We start from the raw sequence: 14,794 nt of genomic DNA on the forward strand, positions 1-14,794 counted from the left end.
CTTCAGTCTCCTTTTCAAGCAACACATTTCACTTTGCAATAACATGCTTTGTTTAAAAAAAAAACTTCAAGCATCTTTCATTCAGTTCTTAGGTGAATTATATTTAACTCTGTGGTTTCTGGTCATTACATACCTACCAGTGGAGACAGTTACTGTTTATTTATTCATATCACTACCCTTTAGAATGTTGAATATCTCTATCTAATCTCCCCTTGACTAATTGACTTGCAGTTTCTCTGTCTCCATCTCTGAAATCCAATGTGGCAGGTTCCATTCTCCTTTCCAACCCATGCAACCCAAACTATTACTGTTCATAGCACTGGCGTTTGCTTCTTTGCCCTCTGTTTTATACCGTAGAATTACCGTAGAACCAACTCTTCAAGTGTGCTTGACCTCTTGCCACTGATAATTTCATCGATAGCATTCAACAGATCTTGCATTGTTTCAGGATGACAAAGATCAGGGTCTGAATATTGAAGGGTGTATGACCTTCAAGAAAAATAGGAAGCTGTTTAAACATGGAAGAGTGGCACTGTCAATCTAGAATGGTATTTGTGCACTAGTTAGAGATGACTTTAAGTCAGAAGATCAGAATGTAGAATTGTTCTGGATGGAGATGAGAGAAAGTGAGGGAAAGAAATCATGAATGGAGTTGATCTACAAGCCTCTTAACAGTTTAGTGCAATGTGGGACCAAGTATACAAGAAAAAATATTGTGCACTTGTTATGATGGGATGGCAACAAATGTCTTTAATCTGCTTATAATTTGAAAAAATCCATCGGTCGTAATTAGATTCCCTACAGTGTGGAAACAGGCCATTTGGCCCAACAAATTCACACTAACCCCCCAAAGAGTAACCCACCCAGACCCATTTCCCTCTGACTAATGCACCAAACACTATAGGCAATTTAGCCTGGCCAATTCACCTGACCTGCACACCTTTGGATTGCGGGAGGAAACCGGAGGACCTAGAGGAAACTGACACAGACACGGGGAGAATGTGCAAACTCCACACAGACAGGGAATCTAGGTCCCTGGCGCTCTGTCGCAGCAGTGCTAACCACTTAGCCACCGTACCACCCTAAAATCCTTAGGGTGTGGAAGCAAGCTATTTGGCCCATCAAATCCACACCAACCCTCCAAAGAGCATCCCACCCAGACCCACCCCATGTAACCCTGCATTTTCCAAGGCAAATCACCCAGTCTGCACATCTTTGGACTGTGAGAGGAAACCCATGCAGACACAGGGAGAATGTGCAAACTCCACACAGACAGTCACCCGAAGTTGGAATCGAACCTGGATCCCTGGTGCTGTGAGGCAGCAGTGCTAACCACTGAGCTACCGTGGATATTAGCACTAGCTAGATCAGGAGTCCACAGACACAAAAATGAAGCTGTCTGAAAAAGCTCAGCAGGTCTGGCAGCATCTGTGGAAAGAAAGCGGAATTAACGTTCCTGAATTCATCAGAACTGATTGTAGCTGATTGTGTTCATCGAATGCTTTTGAGATAATTTCCTAGACCAAAACATTCTGTAACTCACCAGAGAGTGGATTATATTAGACTTGATAATGTGTAACGTGACAGCATTAATTAATGATCTCAGCATTAAAGCATCCATTAGTAGCAGCATCTCCAATATGATTGAAACTTACATTCAGTTTAAAAGGGAGTAGTGTGGGTCTAAGACTAGTTGTTTAAACATAAATAAGGGCAAGTATTTGGGCATGAAAGCTGAGCTTGCTGAAGTGAACTGGTATATGAGGCTAGAGATGAATCGTAGAGACGCAGCAGTAGATATTTTAGGTGAAATTTCAGATATTTCAAACATACATCTGTCCTTCTGGTTGGAGATCCTCTGTGTTGCTTGGGAAAGTTAAAATGGCAGCAATCACTTCTTGAATCACTGACAGCCAAATCTATATTTAATTGCCACTACCAGTAAGATTTTTAATCTGGATGGGCAGAGTGACCCCTTTTCTGGAGGTGAGTGGTAGTGTAACCAACTGACAGATCACTTACAATGTAACATTCTGTGGTAATTGAATTGTGAGATTCCTATGTAGGACGGGCAACTTTTTCAATTGTGGTTACAAGTCTAGTTCTGTGTCTGGGGATTATAATTGGTTGATGTTCTTTATGTTAAACGTTCTTTATGTTAAATTTCTCTTTTTCAGGAGAGAAGAAAAGAGTTTGAGATGAATCTTATGAAGACAGGCCTTGAACTGGAAACTGAAAATAAGGATGTAAGTGAAAGTCACTTTTATTCCATCATCTGATTATTGGCTGATGATCTAGGGCTGATGTCATTCTTCAGAGAAATTAGGCATGTCCGATAAATGCTGCATTGTGTGAATGAATAAATTTAATAAACCTTAGGAATACCCTTTACTTCTGCCTCCTTTCTTTGAGACATAGTTTAAAATCCATTTCAATCTCCTTCAGCTTAACTAGAGCCATTTTATTTGTCAGATTCCACAATTGCAAAGTGCCATGGGGCATTTTTCTAAATTCGCGGTGCTATATAAATGTAACTTGTCATTGTTCTCAATTTATAGCAAACCCTAATGGAAGCTGGCTGAGAACTCTGTTCCACTGGATTAGACTTGATTGGCAATACAGTGGATTCTTCACTTAAGCACAAGAGTGGAGCTTACACGGTACTTTAGACAGAACAGGGGCAGCTCGTGGTTTGTGAATCATTGAACAGGTCCCCAGCTGCTCACTTGAAAACAAAGGAGGGAACATGGAATTGGGATAAGTTGCAATAGCTAAACACAGAGGGTATTCAGTAAAGATGAGAATTTTAAATTGTATGTGTTTCTGATGTATCAATGAGTCCTGAAAATATGCAATCTGAATTATTTTGGAACAAATCTTCAATAACATGAAATCCAGGTGGTGTTAGTAGAGACACTGTTGGAGTATTGGGCATGTGATTCTGGAAGCTTGTGTTGGAATCCCAGGGAGTGGATGATCAGACCTAAGACACCAGTGAGATAGGGGCTCCCTCTCTAGAAACAGTGTGGGTCCTCAGCAGTTCCAGAAGACAACTCAGCACCATTTTCTCAAAGGCAGCTAGAGACCGGCAATAAATGCTGGTTGAGACAGTGACACCCACTTCCATGATTGAATTAAACAAGGAGCAAACTACTGTAGATGATGGAATCTGAACTGAAAACAAAAAATGCTGGACATCGCAGTGGGTCAAGCAGCATCCATGGAGAGAGAGAGAGCAAGCTAATGTTTCGGTGTAACAAAGAATCATCTAGATGCAAAACTTTATCTTGTTTTCTCTCCATGGATGCTGCCTGACCAGCTGCAATCTTCAGTATTTTTGGTTTTCAATAACAAAAGAAAATGGTCCTCCAGCCATATTTGAAACAAACACCTCTGTCTGACACGCCCCCCCCCCCCAGGATGATGGAAAAGAACAAGCAGCTCGATGAAAGATAGTATTGCTGATAGCACTGCCATGAAATAGAAACATGGGAAATAGGAGCAGCAGGAGGCCATTCAGCCCCTCACGCCTGCTCTGCCATTCAATATAATCATGGCTGATTATCCAACTCAATACCCTGTTCCCACTTTCTCCACAGATCTTTTGATCCCTTTAGCCCAAAGAATTGTGTCTATCTCGTGTCTGCGTGGGTTTCCTCCGGGTGCTCCGATTTCCTCCCTCAGCCCAAAAATGTGCAGGTTAGGTGAGTTGGCCGTGCTAAATTGCCCGTAGGGTTCTGGGATATGTAGGTTAGGTGCATTAGTCAGGGCAAATGTAGAGTAGGGGAGTGGGTCTGGGTGAGTTACTCTTTGAAGTGCCGCTGTGGACTTGTTGGGTCAAATGGCCTGTTTCCACACTGTAGGGATTAGAGAGTTTTGAGAAGATTTGTAGCTCAGGTTGAGGTTTTGAGTGGGTCTGGGTGAGTTACTCTTTGAAGTGCCGCTGTGGACTTGTTGGGTCAAATGGCCTGTTTCCACACTGTAGGGATTAGAGATTTTGAGAAGATTTGTAGCTCAGGTTGAGGTTTTGGATGTAGGTTTGCTCGCTGAGATGCAAGATTCATTTCCAGACATTTCGTTACCATACTAGGTAACATCTTCAGTGGACCTCAGGCAAAGCAATGCTGAAGATTCCTGCTTTCTATTTATATGTTTTGGCTTCTTTAGGTTGGTGCGGTCAACCCAAAGAAGCCCAAACATATAAATAGAAAGCAGGAATTTTCAGCATTGCTTCGCCTGAGGCCCACTGAAGATACCTAGTAGGGTAACGAAATGTCTGGAAATGAATCCTGCAGCTCAGTGAGCTAACCTACATTCAAAACTGTCGGGATTCTATGATTCTATCTCCTTCTTGAAAACACTACAATGTTTTGGGTCTCTGCGGCAGAGAATTCCACAGGCTCACCACTCTCTGGATGAAGAAACGTCTTACCTCAGTCCTAAGAGGCCTGCCTTATATCATTAGACTATCCCCAAGGTTCTGAACTCCCTGATCATTGGGAACATCCTCCCTGCAATTACCCTGTGTAGATCCATTCATATTTTATACGTTTCCATGAAACCTTTGCTCCTTTTTATAAACTCCAGTGTAATATTGTCTTAACCGATCCAACCTCTCTTCATAAAACAAGTAAAATGAAAAGATAAAACAAAAGAACTGCAGGAACTGGAAATCAGAAACAACAACAGAAATCACAGGAAAAATACAGCTGATCTGGCAGCATCTGTGGAGAGAAAGCGGAGTTAATGTTTCAAGTCCAGTGACCCTTCTGAAGAAGTCTCTCTTCAGACGTCAGTCCTGCCATCTCAGGAATCAGTCTGGTAACCTTCACTGCCCTCCCTCCAGGACATCCTTCCTCAAATAATGGGATCAAAAGTGCACACCATGACCATGAGGGTCAGTGAAGAACTGAGTGGGAGATGGCCACCAGGAAGTTGTGTATTCACGTCAGGCAGCAGGGAAGACTGGGATAGAAAGCAGTTCCCATTAGGGCAGACCTGTTATATGTAGGGCCCCTCATTTTGGGGTGTAATTAGGTGTAATGTCCATAACAGGTTTGAGCAATTTCATGCTGTGTTTTTGGCAGTCACCAAAATACTCCTGGCTTTCCGGCACCACATGCAAACTGTGTGTTGCGCTGCAGAATTTATAGCTGTCTTTAATCAGGCTTCGATTAGTGGATCCAATGGAACATTTGTTCTAAACTACAGATGTAAGGATTGGGAGAACTCATTCAGTATTTCATTATGCCTCAGTGATAGTATCTCTACCCTTGAACCAAAAGGCCAGGGTTCAAGATCCACCTGTCTCAGAGGTGTGTAATAACATCTCTGAAAAAGTTGATGAGAAAATAGTTTGTTTTTAAATTATGCTTCCTGCGTTAGGGAAAAGATTGACAGAACAACATAGGAAGGTCAATTGATTGTTCACACCCTCGAGCCTGTTCGGTCAGAGTTCAATAAAGCTGGCTAAATTTGGGACACTCTCATCTTCCTGGTTGATGTCACTGTCAGACATGGGGAGCAGAGGGTGTGTATGACATATTAGTTCTGAAAGAGTTAATGCTGAGCTCCTCTAGTCTGGTGTCTCCCAGCCTCTGAACAGAGAATCAATCAGACTCTAGCATGGTCTCAGATGCCATGCTATGGGTGTCCACCTCTTCTTAGTAATAGTTAATATGCCTCAGAGATAGAGTGATAGAGTTGTAAAGCACAGAACAGTCCAACACATCCATGCTAACCAGATATCCTAAATTAATCTAATCCCATTTGCCCATATCCCTCTAAACTCTTCCTATTCATATACCCATCCAAATGCCTTTTAAATGTTCTAATTGTACTAGCCTCTACCACTTCCTGTGGCAGCTCATTCCATACACACATCACCTTCTGTGTGAAAAAGCTGCCTGTTAGGTCCCAGTTATTGTAACCTGAGATGTAAGAAACCACATTGTTATGAAAAGGCAAGCTGAGAGCTGTTTGTGACCCATCCTCCATTACTGAACAGCCCCTTAGACTGGCTTTGGAAGGAGAATTGGTGGCAGCACTCAATCCTGACCACAAACCACCAAGACATCACAGAGTGTATAAAATGGAGCTGCACTTTAAACCAAGATGATTTATACATTTCCAGGATTCAGAAGACGGGAAAACGTACTTCACGAAGATTCATGCTCCTTGGGATGTTTTGGCCACCTATGCAGAGGTTATGCACATTAAAGTGCCTATTAAAGAAAACGATATTCCCCAAGCGAGAGAGAACCCATTTGACTGGTTGTTGAAACCATTTCGACTGAATCCAGCAATAATAAACCCTGAACCAGATTACTTCACGGCACCTTTCAGTAAACAGCGGCAGGAGCTTTTCCTCATTAATGACCAAGAGACTTTCTTCTCGCCCTCGACTCGCAACCGGATTGTAAGTACAATCAGTTTAAACCATTTGCTTTTGATACAGCATTTTGAGTGTTACTTAACTTAGATGACTTTGTTCTGACTTCAGTATACCCCTCTTTGCTGCACTGATCTATTTGCACCAATGTAAACCACTGTAGAGACACAAAGGATGTCAGGTCAGCTGTATAATCTCATATTTATTGAAAGCAGCTGCTTGATCTCATTAATATTTTCTCCTTGCTTTCTCAACAGCATTCTGCAATAATCTAATTTATAATTATCAATCAGTTTGTTTTCTTTGCACTATGGAGCACTGGATTTGAATAGGGTTTCGACTTTAACAGCATTTTTGAAGTGTAACTTTGTGGTTTTTTTCCTAAAGCTGCAAGCATTATTATGAATTTCCAAATCCTCTCCCATGCTGTAAAGGGCATCTGTGTTGTACACTTATTCATTATCTTTCGATTCATACTCCAGGTGTATTACATTCTCTCTCGATGCAAGTATGCGACAGAAGATGGGAAGAGGAAATTTGGGATTAAGAGATTACTCAACAATGGCACATACACGGCTGCTTTCCCACTTCATGACGTATGTATTCTGTTTGGTAAAGATAGCGTGCTTCTGCCTAAATCCTATTGTTGTGTTTAAACCTCTCAGTTGATTTTTCAGAGATTTAAAAAATATGCATCATATTACGTTTGTAATAAAATGTATCATCTGTGCTTCTTTAATGGCTGAATCTTGAGGACACTGGTGGACTGGACACGTGCAGGAACACTTTGATGTTCTGGCAGTCTTACCTTAGTCTCAAAATTACACATCTCTGGAGGATATTGCCAGCTAGTGTCAGTCAGTCAGTCACCTCCCACACTCTGCTCCTAAGCACAGTCTTGCTAAGACCGAACGTAGCAATAAGTGTTGTACATATAGGGAAGGAGAGAGTATTAGGGAACGAATAAGGAGTGGACCTGGGTATTGCAGGAGAAACAGTCCCTTGCGAAAGTTGAAAGGGAATTCATTCTGTACAATTCCTTTATGTTCTTTCACTTTAGTATTCTATTTCTCCCCTCCCCACTTCCAATTATACTACGGTTTGTAGGTCAGCATATACAAACATACCTCTATCCTCATAGGTACAAGAGTCTTGCACATCAGGTTAAAAGCCAAGGCTGAAGCATTTGCATCCACCTTCAGTAGAAGTGCCATGTGGATGATCTATCTCAGCCTCCTCCAGTGGTCCCCAGCATCACAGATACCAGTCTTCAGCCAATTCGATTCACTCCTCACGATGTCAAGAAACAACTGGAGGCACTGGATACTGCAAAGGCTATGGGCCCTGACAACTTTCCAGAGTTGTGCTCCACAATACACCCTAGCCAAGATCTTCTCGTACAGTAACAACATTGGCATCTACCCAACAATGTGCAAAATTGCACAGATTATGTCCTGTACACAAAAAGGATCAGGCCAAATCCAACCCAGGTTGTTAACGTCCCATCAGTGTATTCTCGATCATCAGTAAAGTGATGGAAGGTGTCATCAACAGTGCTGTCAAGCAGCAGGTGCTCAGCAATAACCTGCTCAATGACACCCAGTTTGGGTTCCGCCAGGGCCACTCCGCTCCTGACCTCAGTGCTGCCTTCATCCAAACACAGAAACAGAGCTGAACTCAAGAGGGAAGTGAGAGTGACTGCCCCTGACATCAGGGTAGCAATTGACCAAATGTGGAATCAAGGAGGCCTGGTAAATCTGAAGTCAATGTGGTTCAGGCGAAAACTCTCCTTTGGTTGGAGTTATACCTGGCACATGAGCAGTTGGTCATGGTTGTGGGAGGTCAGTCATCTCAGCTCCAGGACATCGCTGCAGGATTTCCTCAGGGTAGTGTCCCAGGCCCAACCATCTTCAGCTGATTCTTCCTTCCTTCTATTGTAAGGTCAAAAGTGGAAGTGTTTATTGCACAAAGTTCAATGTCAGATACCAAACAGTCCCAGCCCTCTCGTGTTTAGCACAAGTTCTGGTCACTCTGTTACAGAAAGAATATCATTAAGCTGGAGAAGTTTCAGAGGAGACTTTCCAGGATGTTGCCGGGAATGGAAGGTTTGTGTTTTAAAGAAAGGCTGAGACTTTTTTCACTGGAGCGCGGAAGATTGAGGGGTGACCTTATCGAGGTTTGTAAAATCATGAGGGGTATAGTTAAGGTGTCTTTTCCCTAGGATGGGGGATTTCAATACAAGGGGGCACATTTTTAAGGTGAGAGGAGGAAGATTTAAAAAAGACATGAGGGGCAATTTCTTAAACACAGTGGCTCACGTGTGGAACAAACGTCCAGAGGAAGTGGTGGATGTGGGTACTGTTACAATGTTTAAAAGACGTTTGAGTCAGTACATGATTTGGAGGGATATGGGCCAGGAACAGGCAGGTGGGACTAATTTAGTTTGGGATAGTGCTCAGCAAGGACTGGTTGGACGGAAGGGTCTGTTTCCCTTCTTTCCCCCACTGTTCAACAGCTTGAGGGTTTCCATTGATCAGAATGAGATGTATAAATATGTTAGCTACAACAACAGGTCAGACACTGGGGATTTAATGACAATTAGCTCACCTTCTGACTCCTCAAAGCCTTGTCCACCATCTACAAGGCACAAGTCAGGAGTGTGATGGAATATTACTGGATGAGTGCAGCTCCAATGACACTCAAGAAGCTTGACACTGTTCAAGGAGAAACATCGTACTTGATTGGCACCACATCTGCAAACACATACTCCCTCCACCATCAAGGTTCAGTAGCAGCAATGTGCACCAGCTATAAATGCAAAAGCAAATCAACAAACCTCCTTGGACAATATCTTCTGAAACCATGACCCCACTCCCATCTAGAAGGGCAAAGACAGCAGATACATGGGAACACCACCCCCTCCAAGTTTTCTTGACATCTAACTTGGAAATACCTCACCATTCCTTCACTGTCACTGGGTCAAATCCTGGAAATGCCTCTCTAAAAGCACTATGCTGTACCGACACCAAATGGAAAGTAATGGCTCAAGAACGCTGCTGACCATCACCTTCACAAGACCCAACTAGGGAGAGGCAAACAACACCAACCCAGCCAGCGAGGCCCACTCTCCGTGACTAAATTGAAGGGAAAAGCCTAGAGCGGAAATGTAGTTTTGGTGTCAGTTATGTACATTAAAGGTTCAGTTTCTGAAAGGGTTCCTTGTGTCACTTCAGTCAAAGGCATCTCTATAACTTGACGTTCAAACACACTACGTCAAATGTCACTGAAGTCTGGAAACATTGGTTTTGTTTAAACAGCAGGGATTTTATCCCGTGCTCTTCCTGAAGGCAGAGAGGCAGGCAGGCAAATGTGTTCTGATCTTACCATCCTTTGAAGCAGCCCCATTCGTCACCGATCTGTGGCTTTGATCAGTTATCAGACTTTACCAAAATATAATGTTGTTCCTGCATCCCTGGAGCAGGTTCAGCACCACCCCAGCTAGCCCACAAGTGGGTTATAGTTTGCTGTATTTCACTTGGTTGTGCCAAGTCCTGTTCCCTGTGCCAGTGAAAATATTAACATTGATTTCTCGCCAGCCACCACCTTCTGACTAATATTTGGTGTTTGCGTTTGAAGTCAGCTGTGTTTGCCTCGAGCTTTGAGACCCTTCACGTCAACAACAAGACAGCTTTTCAACTGTGCATGAGGATCTGACTGCTCTACTTGAACACCACCCCTCTGGTTTATCTACCCCTTCATCTCTGTCCTTCATCACATTATTATATGTGTTGTAACTCGAATCCATTGAAAGTTTACTTGGTTGTTGGACAGAAGTTAAGTTGAATCAGGCCAGCAGATTGAGAAAGTTGAATTGAAGAAGTCATCACTGTTATGTATGAACATTTTTTGAACCATTGTAGTCCATTTTGCGTAGGTACCTCTAAGTTGCCGTTCGGGAGAGAATTACAAGGTTTTGACCCAGCGACACTGAAGGAACACTGATATATTTCCTATTCAGAATGGTGAGTGGCTTCGAAGAGAACTTGTGGGTGGTGGTGTTCCCATTTCTCTGCTGCCCTTGTCTTTCTAGGTGGTAGTGTTTGTGGGTTTGGAAGGTGCTGTCTAAGGATCTTTGGTGAATTTCTGCAGTGCATCCTGTAGGCGGTACATGCTGCTGCAACTGAGTGTCAGTGGTGAAGGGAGTGGATGTTTATGGATGTGATGCCAATCAAATGGGTTGCTTTGTCCTGAATGGTATCAAGCTTCTTGAGTCTTGCTAGTGCTGCACAAATTCTGGAGTGGGGCATATTCCATCATACTCCTGACCTGTGCCTTGTAGATGGTGGATAGGCACTAGGGAGTGAAAAGGTGAGTTACTGACTGCAGAATACCTAGCCTCTGACCTGCTCTTATAGCCATAGTATTTATCTGGCTAGTCCAGTTCAGTTGCTGGTCCATGGTAATGCCCTCAGGATGTTGATAGTGGGGGAGTCAATGGTGTAAGACCAGAATCAAATCAGCCTTAATCAGGTTTGAAGAGCTAAATTGCCTACAGTTCCTAACTTGTATGTGTGTATGACAGGAGAAAGTGAGGTCTGCAAATGCTGGAGATCAGAGCTGGAAATGTGTTGCTGGAAAAGCGCAGCAGGTCAGGCAGCATCCAGGGAACAGGAGAATCGATGTTTCGGGCATAAGCCCTTCTTCAGGACTTACAAAGTAACAGCAAATAGTTTTACATCAGGGCAGCGTGGGGCTTAGAGGGAACTTTCAAGTGATGTTGTCCCCAAGCATCTGCTGCTGTTGTCCCTCTAGGTGTTAAAGTCACTGTTTAAGAGGTACAATCAAACAAGCCTTAACTTTCAAAATCTCACAGGTATATTCAGACAAGTATATTTTCATCTTTGCTTTGCAGTAAAAATCAAGGTTTGCGTAAAGATTTGTAGCTCGGGTGCTGTAGTTGTGGGTTTGTTGTGGATTTACAGATGTTCTGTCCCCTGTCTCGGTGACACCTTCAGTGCTTTGGAGCCTTCTGTGGAGAGCTGCTGTACGGTGTCTTCTGGGATTTATTTGGTTCCGTTCCTGCTGCTTCCAGTTGCTGGTTCTGTTTGTTTGTTGTAGTGGCCGGTATATTGGGTCCAAGTCAATCTGCTTCTTGATGGAGTCTGTGGCTGAGTGCCACGGACAAACAGGCCGACAACTAGCAATCCGTATCCACGAACACCAACTAGCCACTAAACGCCACGACCAGCTGTCCCAAGTAGGCACACACACACATGACAAGGACCACAAATTTGCCTGGGACAATACAACAATCATGGGACAAGCTAAACAAAGGACAGCCAGAGGATTTCTAGAAACATGGCACTGAACCACGACTTTACCAACAAGCACATAGATCTGGACCCAATATACCGGCCACGACAAGAAACAACCGGAACCGGTAACTGGAAGCACCAAAAATGGAACCAAATAAATCCCAGAAGACACGGTACAGCAGCGCTTCACAGGAGGCTCCAAAGCTCTGAAGATGTCACCGAGACAGGGGACGGAACATCTGCAAATCAGCTTCCCAACTCAGCGAGCATACCCACAACCATGCTGTAAAAAAATACTTACTGCTCATTAATTGAAATCTCAGAAATCTGATTTCTGTTTCCAGTTGCTTTATTCAGAACAAGTGACCAGCTCTCAGTAGAGAAGTACTTAGTCATATTAATTTCTAAATTTGAAAAAAGAAATAATTTTGAGTACCATAGAAGGTTTTCAGATCTACTTCAACACAAGCCGTATGTAGCAAATTTGTTACCAGACTGATGATATTGTTGCAAAGTAAGCTCCCATTATTATACAATAAACGTGTGCGGTGCTGATGCACACTTTTCAGAAGAATGAACTCTTAGCAATATAATCCATTGGACATGAATGAAGTGGCAGCTTTTGATGCATTTTATTTATGTTAAGAGATTTAAATTAAAGCAAGGACTCAGGAATGACATTTTTAAATTGGCAGGTTGATTTAAATCTTTATATCATTTTGATCACAGGTTCTGCCTGTGCTTATGTACAGTTCACTGCGCGAGCTAAATATGGCAGCCAGCAGTGACTCTGAATTAACCAAACGATCTGTGTCAATATTGAATTCTTAATTCCTACTCTGGATTTATGCTCACTCAGAAAGTTGACTCCTAAATCGTGTTACTGGCTCTTTCAGACTTGTACACTGAACTGAAAATTCACTGAATGAACTGGTGAGGCACTGATGTCAGATACTGCAATTAAGCAGCCACTGAAATTATTGTGTGATTGAACTACTGTTCCCCATGCTTTGCTTTTAATAAAAGGAGGTATAATTTATGGATGTGCATAGAATGCTGGCCTCACCAGTGAAGCCCACATCCCATGAATAAATCAGCACAAATATCTGCATACATTTGGTTTGCCTTCAGAAGTCAGGTTTCTACATGCATACGTAGAGAATTTCCAGCTACTAGAAATGAACCACACTGTGAGCCCTAATGGTAATCTTATATTGGTCATTAGATATCATTCCTGACACACTCTGGATTATTTAGCAAGTGCTGTCCAATAATAGAATCACATATGATCATAGACATCAAGTTTTCAGAGTTGGGGACAGTGCAATCAGTACTTTGCCTCTTTTGAACAGCTGAATAAATGTGCTGATTGCAATGATCTGCACTCGTCATTGGGAGGCCAAAATAGGGAACTTCCTCACTATCCTGTGGGATCACCATAACCTTGATCAAATCATTTTGCTGGCAGTGTGCCACATAAACTCACATATTTGTGACAGTGTGCTCACATGTTTGCCTTTAGGAAATTAATTCCTGACCTGAAAAGAGCCCAGTCCGCCTTAAATTATTCTGAAAGGGGAAGTTATCTCGAACATTTCTTCAACCGATGAAGTGAAGCTATCTGTTTAATGGCAATACTATGCAGTGGCAATGTAAGTGGTGGTTGCCGCCAACAGGATGGTGATGTCAAACTAAAAACATGTTCTGCTTGCTTCACAGATGAGTCATGTAAGATATCAAGGTTCTTCTGAGTAGTATTGGTTCTGATTTTATCTGTTATTTAGAAATTAGGTTCAACATCAGGAAAAGATGATGATTTTTCCAAATTGGTGCTGCGCTGCCTTAGATGTTAATGAATTCTTCCTGGAAGTGTATGCCTTTGAATGTATCAGAAAAGGAGGGTCTCTCTCTCTCTCTCTTTCTCTCTCTCTCGCTTTCTCTCTCTCTCTCTCTCTCTCTCTCTTTCTCTCTCTCTCTCATTGCCTTTTAGACCAGCTGCATGCACAATGTGGTGAGAAATGTTACTGTCATGTATTGGCAGCTTGCCAATTCAGGAAGCTTGGCATGAGTAGCTAGACTAATATTACGAAGTTGTCTTTAAAAATAGCACAACGCGCAATGCCGGGCATGTCGTACCATATTGTCACGTTTTTTAAGCACTGGTTTAACCTATTTATGCAGCTGCACAGTATTCACGATGATGTTTATAAAGGCATACAATGACATGCTACACATATGTTCAAAATCATAGTGAGGAGGGCTGGGGCTAGGGCAGGGTTGTATGGGGGTGACGCCAGCTTTTCTGGGTGACCTTGGGTTAGTTAGGCAGGTGTGCCTGCTCTGCTGTTCTGCAGTATTTATCTTTCTGCAGCAGCTTGTGTTTCTGAGTTAGTGAGGGATATCTGATTTTATCCCCCTCCAGTCATTAGAGTATGTTTTTGTTCAGCTCATGGTGGGAGTGATACATAGAGTCATAGAGATGTACGGCAAGGAAACAGACCTTTCAGTCCAACTAGTCTGTTCCGACCAGGTATCCAAAACTAATCTAATTCCATTTGCCAGTACTTGGTCCATATCCCTCCAAACCCTTCCTATTCGTATACCCATCTAGATGCCTTTTAAATGTTGTAATTGTACCAGCCTCCACCACTTCTTCTGGCAGCTCATTCCATACACGCACCACCCTCGTGAAAAAGTTGCCCCTTAGGTGTCTCTTATATCTTTCCCCTCTTATCTTAAACTTATGCCCTCTAGTTTTGGACTCCTGTACACTGGGGACAAGAACTTGACTATTCACTCTATCCATGTGTCTCATGATTTTGTAAACCTCTCTAAGGTCAGCCCTCAGCTCCAATGCTCCAGGGAAAACAGCCCCAGCCTGTTCAGCCTCTCCCTATAGCTCAAGTCATCTAATCCCAGCAACATCCTTGTGAATCTTTTCTGAACCTTTTCAAGTTTAATAACATCTTTCCTACAGCAGGGAGACCAGAATTCCACGCAATATTCCAGCAGTGGCCTAACCAATGTCCTGTATAGCTGCAACATGACCTCCCAACACCTACAGGCGGAAGTGGGTACTGCAGATGCT

The 14,794-nt window shown here is 42.9% G+C and overlaps 1 protein-coding gene across 8 annotated transcripts in view; it reads left to right on the plus strand.

The window, feature by feature from the left end:
* Positions 1-14,794, plus strand: part of ano5a (anoctamin 5a) — a 201,600-nt gene that overhangs the window by 133,825 nt on the left and 52,981 nt on the right. For all 8 annotated transcript variants that reach the window (XR_006313884.1, XM_043705403.1, XM_043705405.1 and 5 more), the window contains 3 exons: positions 2,178-2,246; positions 6,134-6,418; positions 6,874-6,987. Coding sequence is in view for 7 of the 8 variants with exons in the window: in XM_043705403.1 (XP_043561338.1) it covers positions 2,178-2,246; positions 6,134-6,418; positions 6,874-6,987 (468 nt within the window). In the remaining variant the exon portion in view is untranslated. The remainder of the gene's footprint in view (positions 1-2,177; positions 2,247-6,133; positions 6,419-6,873; positions 6,988-14,794) is intronic.

Source organism: Chiloscyllium plagiosum, chromosome 16 (genome assembly GCF_004010195.1).
Source record: "Chiloscyllium plagiosum isolate BGI_BamShark_2017 chromosome 16, ASM401019v2, whole genome shotgun sequence".
Classification (NCBI taxonomy): domain Eukaryota; kingdom Metazoa; phylum Chordata; class Chondrichthyes; order Orectolobiformes; family Hemiscylliidae; genus Chiloscyllium; species Chiloscyllium plagiosum.